Source organism: Osmerus eperlanus, unplaced genomic scaffold (assembly GCF_963692335.1).
Source record: "Osmerus eperlanus unplaced genomic scaffold, fOsmEpe2.1 SCAFFOLD_49, whole genome shotgun sequence".
In the NCBI taxonomy this organism is placed as follows: Eukaryota; Metazoa; Chordata; class Actinopteri; order Osmeriformes; family Osmeridae; genus Osmerus; species Osmerus eperlanus.
The window spans coordinates 13989-32500 of record NW_026911051.1 but is presented as its reverse complement, the minus strand read 5'-3'; the positions used below and the strand labels follow the sequence as shown (position 1 = coordinate 32500).

Sequence of the window (18512 nt, the reverse complement as noted above, 5' to 3'; positions counted from 1 at the left end):
CTTCATGACCGAAGATACGGCTGTTAAATACTCTATCGTTTTTCTTAATTAAATAAGCATATTTTCCATGTCTAAGGTATAACGAAACGTGCTCCTGTATCAATCTTATTCACTCATCTCTCCTCTTTCCCTCTCCTCCTCACCCCTCTCTCTCTCCTCTTTCCCTCTCCTCCTCACCCCTCTCTCTCTCCTCTTCCCCTCTCCTCCTCACCCCTCTGTCTCTCCTCTTCCCCTCTCCTCCTCACCCCTCTCTCTCTCCTCTTCCCCTCTCCTCCTCACCCCTCTCTCTCTCCTCTTCCCCTCTTCCCCTCTCCTCCTCACCCCTCTCTCTCTCCTCTTCCCCTCTCCTCCTCACCCCTCTCTCTCTCCTCTTCCCCTCTTCCCCTCTCCTCCTCACCCCTCTCTCTCTCCTCTTCCCCTCTCCTCCTCACCCCTCTCTCTCTCCTCTTTCCCTCTCCTCCTCACCCCTCTCTCTCTCCTCTTTCCCTCTCCTCCTCACCCCTCTCTCTCTCCTCTTTCCCTCTCCTCCTCACCCCTCTCTCTCTCCTCTTTCCCTCTCCTCCTCACCCCTCTCTCTCTCCCCTCCCACCCCCTCCTCTCCTCCTCACCCCTCTCTCTCTCCCCTCCCACCCCCTCCTCTCCTCCTCACCCCTCTCTCTCTCCCCTCCCACCCCCTCCTCTCCTCCTCACCCCTCTCTCTCTCCCACCCCCTCCTCATATCCTTCCCCTCTCTCTCTCCCACCCCTTTCTCATATCCTTCCCCTCTCTCTCTCCCCTCCCTCTCTCTTTTCCCTCGACCCTCCCCTCCCCTACCTCCCTCTCTCCCCTCCCCCTCTCTCCCCTCTCCTCTCTCCCTCTCTCCCCTCCCCCTCTCTCCCCTCCCTCCTCTCTCCCTCTCTCCCCTCCCTCTCTCTTTTCCCTCGACCCTCCCCTCCCCTACCTCCCTCTCTCCCCTCCCCCTCTCTCCCCTCTCCTCTCTCCCTCTCTCCCCTCCCCCTCTCTCCCCTCCCCCTCTCTCCCTCTCTCCCCTCTCTCCCCTCTCCTCTCTCCCTCTCTCCCCTCCCCCTCTCTCCCCTCCCCCTCTCCCTCTCTCCCCTCTCTCCCCTCTCTCCCCTCTCCTCTCTCCCTCTCTCCCCTCCCCCTCTCTCCCCTCCCTCCTCTCTCCCTCTCTCCCCTCCCCCTCTCTCCCCTCTCTCCCCTCCCCCTCTCTCCCCTCCCCCTCTCTCCCCTCCCTCCTCTCTCCCTCTCTCCCCTCCCCCTCTCTCCCCTCCCCCTCTCTCCCTCTCTCCCCTCTCTCCCCTCTCCTCTCTCCCTCTCTCCCCTCCCCCTCTCTCCCCTCCCCCTCTCTCCCTCTCTCCCCTCTCCTCTCTCCCTCTCTCCCCTCCCCCTCTCTCTCCTCCCTCCTCTCTCCCTCTCTCCTCTCTCCCCTCCCCCTCTCTCCTCTCTCCCCTCCCTCCTCTCTCCCCTCCCCCTCTCTCCCCTCCCTCCCCCCTCAGCAACTGCAGCATGTGAACCTGGTGAGGCTGCTCGGAGTGTTCCGGAGGAGGCGCAGGGTGTTCCTGGTGTTTGAGTTTGTGGAGAGGAACCTTCTGGAAGAGCTGGAGCAGAACCTTCTGGAAGAGCTGGAGCAGAACCTTCTGGAAGAGCTGGAGCAGAACCTTCTGGAAGAGCTGGAGCAGAACCCGTCTGGTCTGGGTCAGGAGCGGGCCCGGCGCTACCTCTACCAGACCCTCCGAGCGCTGTGCTTCTGCCACCAGCACAACGTGAGTCCCCACGTGTGTGTGTGTGTACCTCATGTGTGTGTCTGCCTGGTGTGTGTGTATACCTCACGTGTGTGTGTGTATACCTCATGTGTGTGTCTGCCTGGTGTGTGTGTATACCTCACGTGTGTGTGTGTATACCTCATGTGTGTGTCTGCCTGGTGTGTGTGTATACCTCATGTGTGTGTCTGCCTGGTGTGTGTGTATACCTCATGCGTGTGTCTGCCTGGTGTGTGTGTATACCTCACGTGTGTGTGTGTATACCTCATGTGTGTGTCTGCCTGGTGTGTGTGTATACCTCACGTGTGTGTGTGTATACCTCATGTGTGTGTCTGCCTGGTGTGTGTGTATACCTCATGTGTGTGTGTGTATACCTCATGTGTGTGTCTGCCTGGTGTGTGTGTATACCTCATGTGTGTGTCTGCCTGGTGTGTGTGTGTGTGTGTGTATACTTCATGTGTGTGTGTGCGCCTGGTGTGTGTTTATACCTCCTGTGAGTGTGTGTATACCTCATGTGTGTGTCTGCCTGGTGTGTGTGTATACCTCATGCGTGTGTCTGCCTGGTGTGTGTGTGTGTGTACACCTCATGTGTGTGTGTGTATACTTCATGTGTGTGTGCCTGGTGTGTGTTTATACCTCCTGTGAGTGTGTGTATACCTCATGCGTGTGTGTACGTGGTGTGTGTGTATACCTCGTGTGTGTGTGTGTGCCTGGTGTGTGTGTCAGATCCTGCACAGGGACGTGAAGCCAGAGAACCTGCTGGTGTCAGGGGGGGGCGTGGTGAAGCTGTGTGACTTTGGCTTCGCCCGCACGCTGGCAGAGGGGGCGGAGTACACGGAGTACGTGGCCACGCGCTGGTACCGGCCCCCCGAGCTGCTGGTGGGGGACACCCTGTACGGCAAGTAGGTACACACACACATACACAAACGTATTGTGGTATCATGAGAGGCTAGACCATGATGCGGGGTGTAGGGCAGTGCATAAAAACCGGACAGAGCAGGCTAAACTGGGTTCAAACAAAAGTAACTGGTTTATTTACCAAAAACAGGTCAGGAAGCAAAACAAAAAGTTCCATCAAACACAAAAACGTTGCTCCGCGCCTTGGATCCTACCAAGTATCAAACACTCAGAAGTCTGGCACCGACCTCTGCTTATGCCAGGTACGCTCTCTCTCTCTTGGTCTCTGTATCAAGCCTTTTGTCCTCTCTCCCTCCCCCGCCTGTGCTCCTGCCTCAATCAGAGGACTGAGGCATTTGCAGCTGTTGGCGTGGTGCATTCTGGGAGGTGTAGTTCTTGCGTCAGCCATCTTGTGGCATGGTAGCCATTCGCAGAGGGAAACGTACCGCCCCTCTACAACACGTCCTCTCGTGATGCCACAGTATACACACACATATACACACACACATACACGCCTATACATGCACACACACACAGAATTGAGGTCAGCTTAGAGTTTATCAGTTGCTGTGTTTTTGTGATATTAATGATGAAGAGTGTGCGTGTGTGTGTGTGTCTGTGTGTGTGTGTGTGTGTGTGTGTGCAGGCAGGTAGATGTGTGGGCAGCAGGGTGTGTGTGTGTGGAGATGCTGACAGGAGAGCCTCTGTTCCCTGGAGACTCTGATATAGACCAGCTCTACCACATCATCAGGTGCTTCGGTGAGAACACACACACACACACACACACCACACACACAACACACACACACACCACACACACACACACACACCAGACACACAGTTAGACTGTGATGTAACGGTGTTCTCCATGGTATCCTAGGTAACCTGACCCCCCGTCACCAGGAAGTGTTCCATCAGAACCCTGTGTTCTCTGGTCTGGTTCTGCCCCAGGTTCCCCCGGTTCCCCCCGCCTCCCACACTCCTCTGCAGCTACGCTACCCCACCCTCCCCTGGCAGGCTGTGGACCTCACCCAGGTACACACACGTTATACACACACACACATTGTACCCCCGCACTGACCTGTGTGTGTATATAACGTGTGTGTGTGTATAACGTGTGTGTGTGTATATAACGTGTGTGTGTGTGTATAACGTGTGTGTGTGTATATAACGTGTGTGTGTGTGTATAACGTGTGTGTGTGTGTATAACGTGTGTGTGTGTGTGTGTATAACGTGTGTGTGTGTGTGTATAACGTGTGTGTGTGTGTATATAACGTGTGTGTGTGTATAACGTGTGTGTGTGTGTATAACGTGTGCGTGTGTGTATAACGTGTGTGTGTGTGTGTATAACGTGTGTGTGTGTGTGTGTACCAGAAGTGTCTGCAGATGGACCCTGACAGCAGGTCTTCATGTTCAGACCTCATGCTGCACCAGCTGTTCACCTACGACCAGCTGCACCTACGGTAACACACACACACACACTACACACACACACACACTACACACGCACACACTACACACACACACACTACACACGCACACACTACACACACACACACACACACTTACTGGCCTTGTTTAGGGTCTGAAGGTCTGGTCTTTAGCACGGTCATCTCGCTCAACACCTGTGTTGCTTCAAGCCAAGGCCGTAGCCATGGAGACAACATTGGGGGGGCCACTTTTTTTTAAATGATAATTTCGGACAGCGTGCATGGTTGCTTGTTGTAGCGTAGCACATTTATATTTGTATTTATATATATTGGGGGGGACGTTTTGACCAGATTTGAAAATATATTATGATTACGGCCTTGCTTCAAGCCCACAGGTCTGATCATCTCCCCGTGTGTGTGTGTGTGTGTGTGCAGGCTGGAGGAGGAGCTGAATATGATTCCTCAGAAGGAGAACAGAAGGAGCAGGAGAGAGGAGGGAGACAACAGCAAGGTACACACACAGGTACATGCACACACACACACACTACAACACACACTCTCTTAAACTCTCCTGTCTCCAGGTCACAGGAAGAGACTCTGATCCTTTTGGAAGCTCCTCTACCACAAACCCTGACCACTCAGAGACCAGAACCAGCCCTGATGTGACCGCAAACCCAAGCATCATGACCGCAAACACGACTAAGACAACCACAGCAAACATGACCACAGCAGCGAAACCCTGTAAAGCCACCTTGACCTCACAACCAGGAAGAGACTCTGACCACATGACCACAAGCAGCATGACCACAAGCAGCATGACCACAAGCAGCATGACCACAACCAGCATGACCACAAGCAGCATGACCACAAGCAGCATGACCACAAGCAGCATGACCACAACCAATAAACCTGACAGAATCCCCGAGTGTAGGAACAACCTTGACCACACAACCACAACCATGATGACAAACACCTCAACCACAGAGCCAAGAAGACACCCTGACCGTAACATGACCACAACCATGGACACCAGTACGTCTAACATGACAACAATCATAGAACCAAAGAGACACATCGACCACAAAGATACCAAGACCACAACCACAGCACCCAGAAAAGACCCGACCAGACTGGGCGAAACAGACCGCACCTCCTGTGACCGTGTGGTTACGATCAGCCCCCTGCCCCCCACCCCCACCCCCTCCCTCTCACACACTTCCCTCGCTCCTGTTGTCAACGGCAACAGCCCGTTCACCCACGGCAACCCTGGCCTGGGGGCGTGGCCTCACCTGGGAACCCTCAGCCTCAGGTACTACATCTCCCAGAATGCAGTGCAGCATTTTGGCTACGTATCATATCTTGTTTAGTAGCTCGATCTGGACTAATGCGTGTGTGTGTGTGTGTGTGTGTGTGCACTCCAGGTCTATTGACAAGACTAAGAGACACATAAACACCTTCAGCAGAATCTCCCAGCAGTCTCTCTCCACACACTGTACTGTTGGTACACAGGTACAGCTGTGTGTGTATGTGTCTGATCTTGTGTCATCCATTCTTCAAATCCCTTAACCCTTTCTCTCCTCTTCCTCCACTGTCTCCTCCTCTCTCTCTCCTCCTCCTCTCTCCTCCTCCTCCTCCTCCTCCTCCTCTCTCTCTCTCTCTCTCTCTCTCTCTCTCTCTCTCTCTCTCTCTCTCTCTCTCTCTCTCTCTCTCTCTCTATCTCTCTCTCCTCCTCAACTCTCTCCTCTCTTTCCTCCTCCTCTGCCTCCTCCACTCTCTCCTCTCTCTCTCCTCTTTCTCCTCCTCCTCTCTCACCTCCCCTCCTCTCTCTCCTCCTCTTTCTCCTCCTCCTCTCTCACCTCCCCTCCTCTCTCTCCTCCTCTCCTCCTCCTCCTCTCTCACCTCCCCTCCTCTCTCTCCTCCTCTCCTCTCTCTCCAGGCAGTCTCTGAGCGGTCGTTCCTTTCGGAGCGTGACCGTGGTGACCGTGTGGTTGCTATGGTGAGGAAGAGAGCGGAGGTCAGCAGGTCAGAGTTTCGCTTCCCAGAACTGAGGACCCCCCTACTGTCTGAGGGTACACACACACCACACACACACACACCACACGCACACACCACACAAACACAACCTTATACTGAGTGTGTGTTTCAGGTAAACATCCCAAAGGAACCAGCAAGAACCTAAAGAAGGACATTCGCATTCCAGCCATCACCACGACAACGACGGACACACACACCAACACACACGCTCTCCAACGCACACACACCACACTGGACGCACATGGCAAAACACACACCTTCCAACGCTCACACACACAGATGGACACACACACTCACGGTCAACCCTGACTGTGTTTTTATTGAGACATTCCACATGCAAACACTTTGTATTCTGTGTTGTCTAATACAGGCTGTCTGTCATAGTGGTGGATTGAATTAACTCACTTCTGAGAAGGATGATTCCTGCAGTGTGAGTGTGTGTGTGTATGTATGTGTGTGTGTGAGGGTGTGAGTGTGTGTGTGGTGTGCGTTTCTCCTCAACTCAGACAGGGTGTGTGAGTGAGTGTGTTTGTGTGTGTGAGTGTGTGTATTCTGACTAGCTTGACGACGCCAATGAGCCTTCTTCTACAATCAACATGTGATGCCAGTCCATGTGACATCACTCTGCAGGCCACGCCCTTCAGGATGAGAAGGTGTCCCATTGGCTCGTAGGGGAGTCTGTGTCCAGGCAGCAGCCAATAGGCAGGCAGTCTGAGACCACAGACTGACAGGCAGAGCTTGTGATTGGCCTGGAGGTGGAGCCTGGGGGAAGGGAGGAGTGTGGGTTTTGTAGTTCTAGTGGTAGTTGTGGTAGTTGTAGTCCCAGTGTTCCTGGTTGGGGTCGGGTCCAGAGGAGGTAGAACCCAGCAGGGTGGGGGAACCGGAGAACCGTCCAGCCTAGGGGGCAGGAACCCTGTCAGCCTGGTGGGCAGGAACCCTGTCAGCCTGGGGCGTCTCCCTCCTGGGGGGGAGACAGAGTTCAAACATGTACAACAGTCGTGACAGCAGGAAGACAGGATAGGACAGACAGACAGAGAGACAAAGACACACCAGCTAAAAATCATCTGACACACACACATTTACATTTAGTCATTTAGCAGACGCTCTTATCCAGAGCAACTTACAGTAAGTACAGGGAGATTTCCCCAAGGCAAGTAGGGTGAAGTGCCTTGCCCAAGGACACAACGTCATTTTTCACGGCCGGGAATCGAACTGGCAACCTTCTGATTGGTAGCCCGATTCCCTCCGCCATCTCACCCCCTCACACACACACACAGCCACACACTCACATACATCTACACGTAGTTTCCAGATCTACCTGATCAGGTACGTCCATGAGGTGTGAAGGTTTCATGTTTTTATTACGTAACTCACACACACTCACACACGCATAAATAAACAGGTATATCCTTTCTACCTGAAGGTCAAGGTATCCCCCCCCTCCTCCCCCAGTACTGACCTGTGTGTGTGGTAGCGGTACTGACCTGTGTGTGTGGTAGCGGAGTGCTGCACCAGGAGGAGAGAGATCAGCCACAGTGCTGCTAGTCTGGAAGCCATGATCGTCTCACGGAGAGAGAAGGAGGAGAGGAAGAACGAGAGCGTCTCGTGTTGGAGTGTGTGTGTCGGAGTGTGTGTGTTTGTTGACGAGTGCAGGGAGGGTTCTAGAATGTTGTAACAGAACCACCACCCTGTCTGGGGCAGAGCTATGAACAAAGTATGTGTGTGAGCGCGCGTGTGTGTGTGTGTGTGTGACACCATGCTTACACTCCATCACACGTGTGAAGTGTGTTTACTTTCTGTTGTCATGGACACAAGGTGGAGACAGTGTCTGCTTACACCCACACCCAGTCTGGTGAGTGTGTGTGTGTAAGAATGTGTGTGTGTGTGTGAAAGAGTGTGTGAGTGTAGGTGTACGTCTGTGTGTGAGCATGTGTGTGTGTGAGCATGTGTGAGCATGTGTGTGTGAGGGTGTCTAATCCCATCTCATTATTGTATTTATGTGTCAACAGTCAGCTCAGCATCTCTCTGCACACACACACACACAGTCACACACACAGTCACACACACACACACACAGCAGCAAGACTCGTAGAAAGATGTGTTTATTATCAAAGTTTCATCACAATCATTGTTATTCAGATGATGGTATGATATCATAATTACATAATACAAAAGCATTGATTATAAACTGACAGACATGAAAAGTATTCAAATATAATGTGAAGAGTGGGAACACATGGCCGGATCAGAGTGGTGCAGTGAGAGCAGGAGGACAGAGATGTTTGAATACTGCAACGTAGAAGGGTTCTAGAAGGGGGTTCTAGAGTGGGGTTCTGGAATGAGACAGGAATCTGATTAGTTGAGGCTTTCATTCATAGCAAAGTTCAACCTTTGACCTGAAGAGGTGTCTGACCCCTAGGTGAACTTTCGGATGAAGCGATGAAAATTATTACAGTGTTCCTGAGGAAGATGAGGGGGCGTGCCTGACCCCTAGGTGAACTTCTTGATGAAGCGTAGCTTCAGGTAGGCGATGATGAGGAAGATGGTTGTCATGCAGAGGAGAGCCACATGGTTCTGCCACAGGCCCCAGGAGGAGTAGTCGATGCCTTGGTTACGCAGGAAGTCCTCCCCTGTGCACCTGCACCACACACACAGGTTCACACGCCACTACGGAACCAGAACTTACTGAGCAGCAGACACGTTCTAGAACTTCCTCCTAGAATCACAGACACATTCTAGAACTCCCTCCTAGAATCACAGACACGTTCTAGAACTTCCTGACAGAATCAGGACCCGTAGACAGGTGTCATGGAATCAGAGCTGAATGTTGACAGCTCTTCAGGTTCAGCCCAGGTGTGTGGTTAGGGTTAGGGTGTGGACAGGGTTAGGGTTGGTGCATGTATTGGGTTACGGTTAGTGTTTGGTTAGGGTTAGGGTTCTGCAGTGCAATGTCTGGCCAGCAGATGGTGTCAGAGGACACAGCAACACTGGAACCCTCCAATTGGCTTTGAGGGGAGGGACCTGGGATCTCCTCCTCCAATGAGAAAAGAGAAAGGCCAGGAGGGACAGAGGACACACCTCTGATGTCATCACAGCTGCTGCAGCTGTAGACCAATAACCAGAGAGTGTTGGGTTGTGTCGGTGATGTCATAACTTACATCAGCTGGGGCGGGTGAATGGTTCCGTTGCCGGGCAACGCGGTGGGCAGAGGGATGTTGCCACAGAACTGCAGACCCACAAACTCATTAATCTGCAGACCCTGCAGAAAACACACACACCTACTGATTGACCCTGCAGAAAGAGCAACATTGTTGTCATGGAGTGTGTATATGTGTGATCTTTGTGAGTGTGTGTGTGCGTGTGTGTGTACTCACTGCAAGTCCGTATCGAGGGATGCTGAAGTACTTGAGCCATGCCAGCCACTGAGCAATGCTGGGGAGGTTCACCAACAGGCCTGAGAAGATCTGTCCACACACACACACACACACCACACACACACAGCTAAATCATACTGACATGAACTACAGCCTTTTATTTCTGTGTGTGCATAGGTGTGTGTGTGTGATTGCACTTGCGTTGGTGTGTGTGCATGCATTTGCAGGTGTGTGTTTGCAGGTGTGTGTGCATGCGTTTGCAGGTGTGTGTGTGTTTGCAGGTGTGTGTTTGCAGGTGTGTGTGCATGCGTTTGCAGGTGTGTGTGTGTTTGCAGGTGTGTGTTTGCAGGTGTGTGTGTGTTTGCAGGTATGTGTTTGCAGGTGTGTGTGTGTTTGCAGGTGTGTGTTTGCAGGTGTGTGTGTGTTTGTGTCACCATCATGAAGACGAAGGAGATGGTCATGAAGATGTTGGCGATGGCAACCACGCTCTGGTCGGCTGAGATGGCCATCGTCATGGCGGTGGCGGTGTATGCTACCATGGCAACCGTGAACATGAAGATGAAGAAGGCTTCCACTGTGGCTTTGAACCCTGCAGAGAATAGGAGGGCTCAGTACATGTGTGTGAGTGTCATGGTGTGTGTGTACATGTATGTGTGTCAGCATGTGTGTGTGTTCAGGTACGTGTGTGCGTGTGTGTGTGTGTGCTCACCGATCATGAAGTAGGCCACACAGCTGAAGACTATGGCAGGGATGGTGCGCAGGGTGATGATGTCAGACAGGATCTTAGACAGGAAGTAGACTGACACCCTGTAGTATCCACTGATGTACTCATGACTGCAGGAGAGACACTGTCTGAGGCAGGGGGAGTGGGGGTGTGTGTAGGTGTGCGTGTATATGTACTTGTGTTTTTGTGGTGTGTGTGTGTGACTCACATGAACAGTTTCCTCTCTGTGATGAACAGTTCTGCTGCTGATAGAGCGCTGAAGCACTGGTTGGTGGTGATGAAGAAAAGAGCCCCTATCCTGACACACACACACACGGACACACACACATGGACACACACACAAGTTGATTGAAGAGGTTTGAATACCTGTTCTGTTAGATCAACTCTGTACTAATAAAGTTGATTGAAGAGGTTTGAATACCTGTTCTGTTAGATCAACTCTGTACTAATAAAGTTGATTGAAGAGGTTTGAATGCCTGTTTTGTTAGATCAACTCTGTACTAATAAAGTTGATTGAAGAGGTTTAAATACCTGTTCTGTTAGATCAACTCTGTACTAATAAAGTTGATTGAAGAGGTTTGAATACCTGTTCTGTTAGATCAACTCTGTACTAATAAAGTTGATTGAAGAGGTTTGAATACCTGTTCTGTTAGATCAACTCTGTACTAATAAAGTTGATTGAAGAGGTTTGAATACCTGTTCTGTTAGATAAACTCTGTACTAATAAAGTTGATTGAAGAGGTTTGAATGCCTGTTTTGTTAGATCAACTCTGTACTAATAAAGTTGATTGAAGATGTTTAAATACCTGTTCTGTTAGATAAACTCTGTACTAATAAAGTTGATTGAAGAGGTTTGAATACCTGTTCTGTTAGATCAACTCTGTACTAATAAAGTTGATTGAAGAGGTTTGAATACCTGTTCTGTTAGATCAACTCTGTACTAATAAAGTTGATTGAAGAGGTTTGAATACCTGTTCTGTTAGATCAACTCTGTACTAATAAAGTTGATTGAAGAGGTTTGAATGCCTGTTTTGTTAGATCAACTCTGTACTAATAAAGTTGATTGAAGAGGTTTGATTACCTGTTCTGTTAGATCAACTCTGTACTAATAAAGTTGATTGAAGAGGTTTGAATACCTGTTCTGTTAGATCAACTCTGTACTAATAAAGTTGATTGAAGAGGTTTGAATACCTGTTCTGTTAGATCAACTCTGTACTAATAAAGTTGATTGAAGAGGTTTGAATACCTGTTCTGTTAGATCAACTCTGTACTAATAAAGTTGATTGAAGAGGTTTGAATACCTGTTCTGTTAGATCAACTCTGTACTAATAAAGTTGATTGAAGAGGTTTGAATACCTGTTCTGTTAGATCAACTCTGTACTAATAAAGTTGATTGAAGAGGTTTGAATGCCTGTTTTGTTAGATCAACTCTGTACTAATAAAATTGATTGAAGATGTTTAAATACCTGTTCTGTTAGATCAACTCTGTACTAATAAAGTTGATTGAAGAGGTTTGAATACCTGTTCTGTATGCCACTCTGGTCATCTGCAACCCCGAAGAAGATGGCTCCAACAATCAGAGCCAGGAACACTGTCACCCCGATCTGACACACACGCACACACACACACACACATACACACATGACCAAAGGGGTTAGTATGTGTGTTTTGGGGTAAATGACCAAAGAGGTTAGCATGTGTGTTTTGGATGAAATGACCAAAGGGGTTAGCATGTGTGTTTTGGATGAAATGACCAAATGGGATGAAATGACCAAAGGGGTTAGTATGTGTGTTTTGGATTAAATGACCAAAGGGGTTAGCATGTGTGTTTTGTGGTAAATGACCAAAGGGGTTATCATGTGTGTTTTGGATGAAATTACCAAAGGAGTTAGCGTGTGTGTTTTGGATGAAATGACCAAAGGGTTAGCATGTGTGTTTTGGATGAAATGACCAAAGGGGATGAAATGACCAAAGGGGTTAGTATGTGTGTTTTGGGGTAAATGACCAAAGGGGTTAGCATGTGTGTTTTGGATCAAATGACCAAAGGGGATTAAATGACCAAAGGGGTTAGTATGTGTGTTTTGGATGAAATGACCAAAGAGGTTAGCATGTGTGTTTTGGATGAAATGACCAAAGAGGATGAAATGACCAAAGGGGTTAGTATGTGTGTTTTGGGGTAAATGACCCAAGGGGTTAGCATGTGTGTTTTGGGGTAAATGACCAAAGGGGTTAGCATGTGTGTTTTGGATGAAATGACCAAAGGGGATGAAATGACCAAAGGGGTTAGTATGTGTGTTTTGTGGTAAATGACCAAAGGGGTAAGTATGTGTGTTTTGGGGTAAATGACCAAATGGGTTAGCATGTGTGTTTTGGGGTAAATGACCAAAGGGGTTAGCATGTGTGTTTTGTGGTAAATGACCAAAGGGGTTAGCATGTGTGTTTTGTGGTAAATGACCAAAGGGGTTAGCATGTGTGTTTTGTGGTAAATGACCAAAGGGGTTATCATGTGTGTTTTGGGGTAAATGACCAAAGGGGTTATCATGTGTGTTTTGGATGAAATGACCAAAGGGGTTAGCATGTGTGTTGTGGATGAAATGACCAAAGGGGTCACCCGCGTCAACGAAGAGCTAGCTTTTCTTTTGCGTAGTTGGTAGTGGTCACACAACCCCCCCTCCACACACACACACACACCTGAGCGAAAGAGGTCTGTGGGTTCAGCATGAGGTTCTTGAAGGTTCTCTTGAGGACCCATTTGAACTGGGTGGGGAAGGAGGTGTTGTAGGTGATGGTCCGGGAGGGGGGCTTGGTGGAGGCCTGCTTCCCCAGGACGATGCTCTCCAGCTGGGCCTTTGTCTCCCGGTAGTACTGGCAGCTCCGGTACTCCTGCACCAGGCGGTCCTCGATACCCTGCCTGGAGATGATCACCTCCTCTGGGTCCACCTCTGGAGGAGGAGAGGAGAGGGGAGGAGAGAGGGGGAGAGGGGAGTGGAGGGGAGAGGAGGGGGAGTAGAAATTAGTTAATTTACAGTTAAGAGCTCCTATTGGATGACATGACAGAACCCACCCCCCCACTTCCTGCTCCTGGACCAATCCCAGCTCACCATCTGCGTCCTTGCCGCTGTTCAGCGCCAGGGAAGTAGAATCCCCGTTGATCACATCCAGGAAGAAGTCTGCAGGGTTGTTGTGGGGCTCACAGATGTACCCTGGGAAATGTAGGCAGGATGTAAGCTCAAAGCAGATACACTATTACAGATTGGAAATACCATGGCACAGCATTGCACAGCATTGCACAACAGAGCATTGCATAGCATGACAGAGCAAGCCTAGTGTAGCCTAGCCTAGCCTAGCATAGCCTAGCCTAGCCTAGTGTAACTAAGCCTAGCCTAGCCTTGTGTAACCTAGCCTAGTGTAACCTAGCCTAGCCTAGCCTTGTGTAACCTAGCCTAGTCTAGTGTAACCTAACCTAGCGTACCGATGTCAGAGAAGTACGGCAGGGCGCTCTGCGCGGGGCCGTGGTACACCTGCTTGCCGCTGACCAGCAGAGTTAGACTGTCAAACAGCCGGTAGATGGAGTAGCGAGGCTGGTGGATGGACAGGATGATCGTTCGGCCGTGGTTACCCATCCTGGAGGGGGGAGGGAGGGAGGGAGGGGGGAGGGAGGGAGGGAGGGGGAGGAGGGAGTTAGGGAGGGAGGCTGACAGAAATCGAAGTGGAGGAAAGAGAGGGAGAGAGATGGAGGAGGAGGGATGGATGGAGGAGGAGGAGGGAGGAAGAGGGATGGAGGAGGATAGATGGAGGAGGGATGGAGGAGGAGGGATGGAGGAAGGATGGATGGAGGAGGGATGTAGGAGGAGGGATGGAGGAGGATAGATGGAGGAGGGATGGAGGAGGAGGAGGGATGGAGGAGGAGGAAGATAGATGGATGAGGGATGGAGGAGGAGGGACAACTGTACCCCCACCTCTTAAGCAGCAGCAGAACAGAGTTGGCGGTGCTGGCGTCCAGACCGGTGGTGGGCTCGTCCAGGAACAGCACGGACGGGTCCATGATCAGCTCCATACCGATGTTGGTCCTCTTCCTCTCCCCCCCTGAGATCCCCCTGATCAGCTGGGTCCCCACCTGGACACACACACACACACATGATAGTAACACACACACAAACGTTAGTAACACGCACATGCATTACGTACACACATTAGAAACAAACACAGATGTACGTAACACATACACACGGGTCCCTATGCCACACACACACACACGTTAGGGCCAGCGTACCCGTGAGTCGGCCACCTTGTTGAGTCCAAGCTGCAGGATGAGGCTGGACACCTTGTCCTGCTTCTCCTGCTGGGACACGGAGGAGGGCAGGCGCAGCGCCGCCGAGAACGCAAAGTTCTCCCTCACCGTCAGAGTCCCCATCACCACGTCATCCTGAGGGGGGGTGGGGGGGAATAAGGGTGTGTGTGTGTAGGTGTGTGTGTAGGTGTGTGTTGTGGTGTGTGTGTTTAGGGGTGTGTAGGGGAGTGTGTGTGTCACCTGCACAACGTATCCAGAGAGACATTTGAAGTTGGGTGGTTGAGGAGCTCCGTCTATCAGCACCTCCCCTGACAGACCTGAGGGGTCCTTACGCGCTGCCAGCACGTCCAGGAACCTGACATCATCACAACACCATCACCACAACACCATCACAACAACACCATCACAACACCATCACAACAACACCATCACAACACCATCACCACAACATCACCACAACACCATCACCACAACACCATCACCACAACATCACCACAACACCATCACCACAACATCACCACATCACCACAACACGGTTATATATTTTACAAATGTAAAATATATAAATATACAACACCATCACCACATCACCACAACACCATCACAACTATGGAAGCAAATCAGTGACATCATGTTTTGAATTTTAAAAGGCATTGAATACTTAATATTGAAAAGACCGAATTGTCATATGAATATATTTCAATGTAAAATAAAATTCAGGTTGCTCAAGTTCCAGCCTAAAAAAATGTATCTTAAAAATTGTCAAGCTTAAAATTTTCAAGCCCAAAAAATTTTAGCCTATCAAATTCGAGCCGAAAAATTTCTTGTTAAAAAAATTCAGATTATAACGTCCAGGAGACCAAGGATAAGTAGAGCTCGATTGCTCTACCTATCCTTGGTATCCTGGATGTTACAATCTGAATTTTTTGGTATCAGTACAGTAACTCAATTTCTTTTCTGTCAATTTTTTACTTTCACTTTTTACATAAATACCTGTAATTTCTACTTCTTACATTACATTTACATAAATCTGTATTTGGTTATATGATCAATATTATTTCTTCTTGTTGCACGCCTTTTTTCCAATTTCCTGGCTATCACGCACAACAAACATAAGCTAGTCTACGAAGCTACCATGGAGCAAGGCAGAAGGCAACCATTATTTTGAAGAAAAAAGTTTCTAAAGTTAAAACTTTTTTATATAAAAAGGTTAAACAGTACTTCACCTTACCAGTCTTTTTAAACATGAGTATCTGTACTTCTACTTGAGTGAAGGTTGTGTGTACTTTTGCCATCTGTTACCATGACCACAACATGAAGATGGAGGGGTACTCACGATGACTTTCCACTTCCTGTGGCGCCCAGGATGGCGTTGAGGCCTGGCTTCATGATCCCACTAAGAAACACACACACACACACACGCATTCACAGACACATAAGCACACATGCACACACACATACACCTATACACACGTGCACATACACATATACACACGTAGGCAGTCTTGTGAAAGCATGACACAGCACAACGAGAGGGAACTGAATCCACCGTCACACATCATGTAGCAATGACACACACCAGACACACACACACACACACCACACACACACACCAGACACACTTATACAAGACAGGGAGTTCACCCCTCACACACATCCTGTTAATCATTACACACACCAATCCTCAACAGCAGCCAAACAGAGGATCATCTCTATCCATAAACCAAACACACACACACACGTATGTCTACAGCCCATCCAGGTACAAACACACACACACACACACTTGAGCTGTTTAATGAGTTTATTCAGAGGTCAGAGGTCACTGATGGTACCTTCTGCACATGCTCAGTCTGCACCTTGACATTCCAGCCAGCTTACACAAGAATCTGTCTGTTTACACACACACAGTCACACACACACTTACTCTTCCTCGCACACACACACACACTCACACATCTTTCTCACAAAGACTGTTAATGAATGTTGGATGTCATTGTCTCAACTTGGCAGGGTTTTACAGTGTGTGTATGTGTGCATGTGTGTGTGTGTGTGTGAGTGCATGTGAGTGTGTGCGTGAGTGTGTGTGTGAGTGTGTCTGAGTGCATGTGAATGTGTGTGTGTGTGTGTCCTCTCCTGCTGGGGCCCTCAAACAGACAGTTCCTTCCTCTCATTCAAAAACTAATTTGAGGGACATTTGTGTATGTTCAGGTGCATATTTGTTGAGATGTGTGTGTGTGAGTGTGTGTGTGTGATGGTTCTTTCATCTTCATCATCTCTAGGTGGTCTTCCTGCTTTCTGCACGTGGAGCTGGCAACCTCCTCCTCTCTCCTCTCCTCTCCACTCCCAGCCCTCCTCTCTCTCTCCTCCTCTCTCTCTCCTCCTCTCTCTCTCCTCCTCTCTCCTCTCCCAGCCCTCCTCTCTCTCTCCTCCTCTCTCCTCTCTCCTCTCTCTCTCCTCTCCTCTCCCCTCCCAGCCCTCCTCTCTCTCCTCCTCTCTCCTCTCCTCTCCCAAACCTCCTCCTCTCTCCTCTCCTCTCTCTCCTCCTCTCTTCTCTCCCAGCCCTCCTCTCTCTCCTCCTCTCTCCCAACCCTGCACCTCATCTCTCTCCTCCTCTCCTCCTCTCTCTCGTCCTCCTACTTGTCCTCGTCACCTCTCCTCATCCTCCTCGCCCAATCACAGCAGACTTACAATGCCTTAATCGATAAGCAGCACTTAACTTGATCAATGACCCCACATCCTCACACACCCACACACACTCTTACTTGAGGTCTATGAGGATGTCCTTCTGGGTACTCTTCCTCTTCCAGAAGCAGCCGCTGCTCTGACGCACCTTGTAGTGGATGTTGTGGAAGCTGACCGTGGCTCCATGGCGCGGTTTAACGTTCACCTGCTGCCGCTGAGCCCCGTTACCCCCAGGAGCGCTCATCATCTGGAGGGCCGGTTCGGACATTCAGCTGCGGGTCGGAAGGGAGCGCAACGCATGGGCGGGGCTAGGACGCGTGGGCGGGGCTAGGACGCGTGGGCGGGGCTAGCACGCGCGGGCGGGGCTAGGACGCGTGGGCGGGGCTAGCACGCGTGGGCGGGGCTAGCACGCGTGGGCGGGGCTAGGACCGGTAATGAACTTGACTTGACTTTCTTGCTACCAGCTCGAACTTTGGATCTCTTAAAGCTTTTAAATATTTATCACCATGATGCTGAACTGTCTACTCAATACCACATGTAACAAAGTGACAGACAATTAGTGCATAGTAGACTATATAGAGTTTAGATGTGTACAGTTTTAACAGTATTTAGGTGGTCGGTGAAGAAACGGTCTGTGTTTACAAATTATATTCCAGAATGTTATACAAGTACTAACTGTATCACAAAGTAGGCCTAACCACTTTTTCCAGCAAGTCCCAGGGAACAAATCAGGGCAGAATTATGTAATTATCAAATTCCAGGGGAAACTCATGACTTGTAGAATCTGTTGTCATACAAAATCACTCAGGTCTACGGTCAATACCGTGAGCGATCGCGTGCGCGCTGCTAAAATTACTCTGTTAGTTTTCGGTGCATCGAAATCATCACTGACCTGGTGCTGACGGTGAGTAGTGACCGGTTATTTAAACAAAAACACGGGGTCCACAGCGGGGCCAGAAGAGGTCGGTCAGATGTCCGCGAGCGCGTCTCTTCTGTCAGTTGGGTCGCCCTAGTGTAACGTTATAGCGCGAGCTGTGTTGGATAAGACGGGAAGTAAGGAGGAGGGCAGAGTGCGTGTTTATGACCGGCAGCACGTGGACCGTCCCTGCACGGGAGTGATGGTGCTGTCTAGTAACACTCACAAACACCTGGTCATTATGACACAGCGCCGCAACAGACAATCTGCGTTATCTTAAGTGTGTGTGTATTACTCATGTTACCGATTAACCACGCCCCGCTCTTTCCCGTAGTGTCCCCTGACTACAGCTCGTTACAGTGGGCATACGGAACATGCTGGTGCGGTGTGCGCCTGCGTAT

The 18512-nt window shown here is 50.0% G+C and overlaps 2 protein-coding genes across 3 annotated transcripts in view; one reads left to right on the top strand and one right to left on the bottom strand.

Moving 5' to 3' along the window:
* The window catches only part of LOC134015526 (cyclin-dependent kinase-like 5), a 7827-nt gene extending 1320 nt beyond the window's left edge, over positions 1-6507 (top strand). The window contains exons 2-11 of the mRNA XM_062455088.1: positions 1497-1763; positions 2487-2662; positions 3304-3416; positions 3538-3692; positions 4032-4120; positions 4523-4598; positions 4669-5396; positions 5509-5596; positions 6024-6156; positions 6234-6507. Of these exons, the coding sequence (XP_062311072.1) occupies positions 1497-1763; positions 2487-2662; positions 3304-3416; positions 3538-3692; positions 4032-4120; positions 4523-4598; positions 4669-5396; positions 5509-5596; positions 6024-6156; positions 6234-6430 (2022 nt within the window). The 3' untranslated portion in view covers positions 6431-6507. The remainder of the gene's footprint in view (positions 1-1496; positions 1764-2486; positions 2663-3303; positions 3417-3537; positions 3693-4031; positions 4121-4522; positions 4599-4668; positions 5397-5508; positions 5597-6023; positions 6157-6233) is intronic.
* Positions 6508-8238: 1731 nt separating this feature from the next.
* On the bottom strand, positions 8239-18280 carry abcg2a (ATP-binding cassette, sub-family G (WHITE), member 2a). Of its 2 annotated transcripts, none has more exons than XM_062455079.1 (16): positions 18088-18280; positions 17276-17503; positions 15847-15906; positions 14751-14865; positions 14493-14645; positions 14179-14336; positions 13692-13843; positions 13321-13422; positions 12911-13161; positions 11741-11823; positions 10428-10517; positions 10205-10329; positions 9930-10084; positions 9496-9585; positions 9280-9380; positions 8239-8759 (listed from the first exon to the last, which is right to left on the bottom strand). In XM_062455079.1, the coding sequence occupies exons 2-16, from the start codon at positions 17461-17463 to the stop codon at positions 8612-8614; spliced, it is 1971 nt and encodes a 656-aa protein (XP_062311063.1). In that variant the 5' UTR covers positions 17464-17503; positions 18088-18280; the 3' UTR covers positions 8239-8611. The 2 variants fall into 2 exon arrangements, with proteins under 2 accessions (XP_062311063.1, XP_062311062.1); XM_062455078.1 differs by having other exon boundaries at positions 8240-8759; positions 17276-17467; positions 18088-18279.
* Positions 18281-18512: the final 232 nt, after the last annotated feature.

Coding starts and splice junctions, on each gene's coding strand:
- abcg2a (XM_062455079.1), bottom strand. CDS start 17,463: ATGTCCGAACCGGCCCTCCAGATGATGAGCGCTCCTGGGGGTAACGGG. Junction 10,085..10,204: donor TGTGGCCTACTTCATGATCG/GTGAGCACACAC, acceptor TATTCTCTGCAG/GGTTCAAAGCCACAGTGGAA. Junction 9,381..9,495: donor TCCCTCGATACGGACTTGCA/GTGAGTACACAC, acceptor TGTTTTCTGCAG/GGTCTGCAGATTAATGAGTT.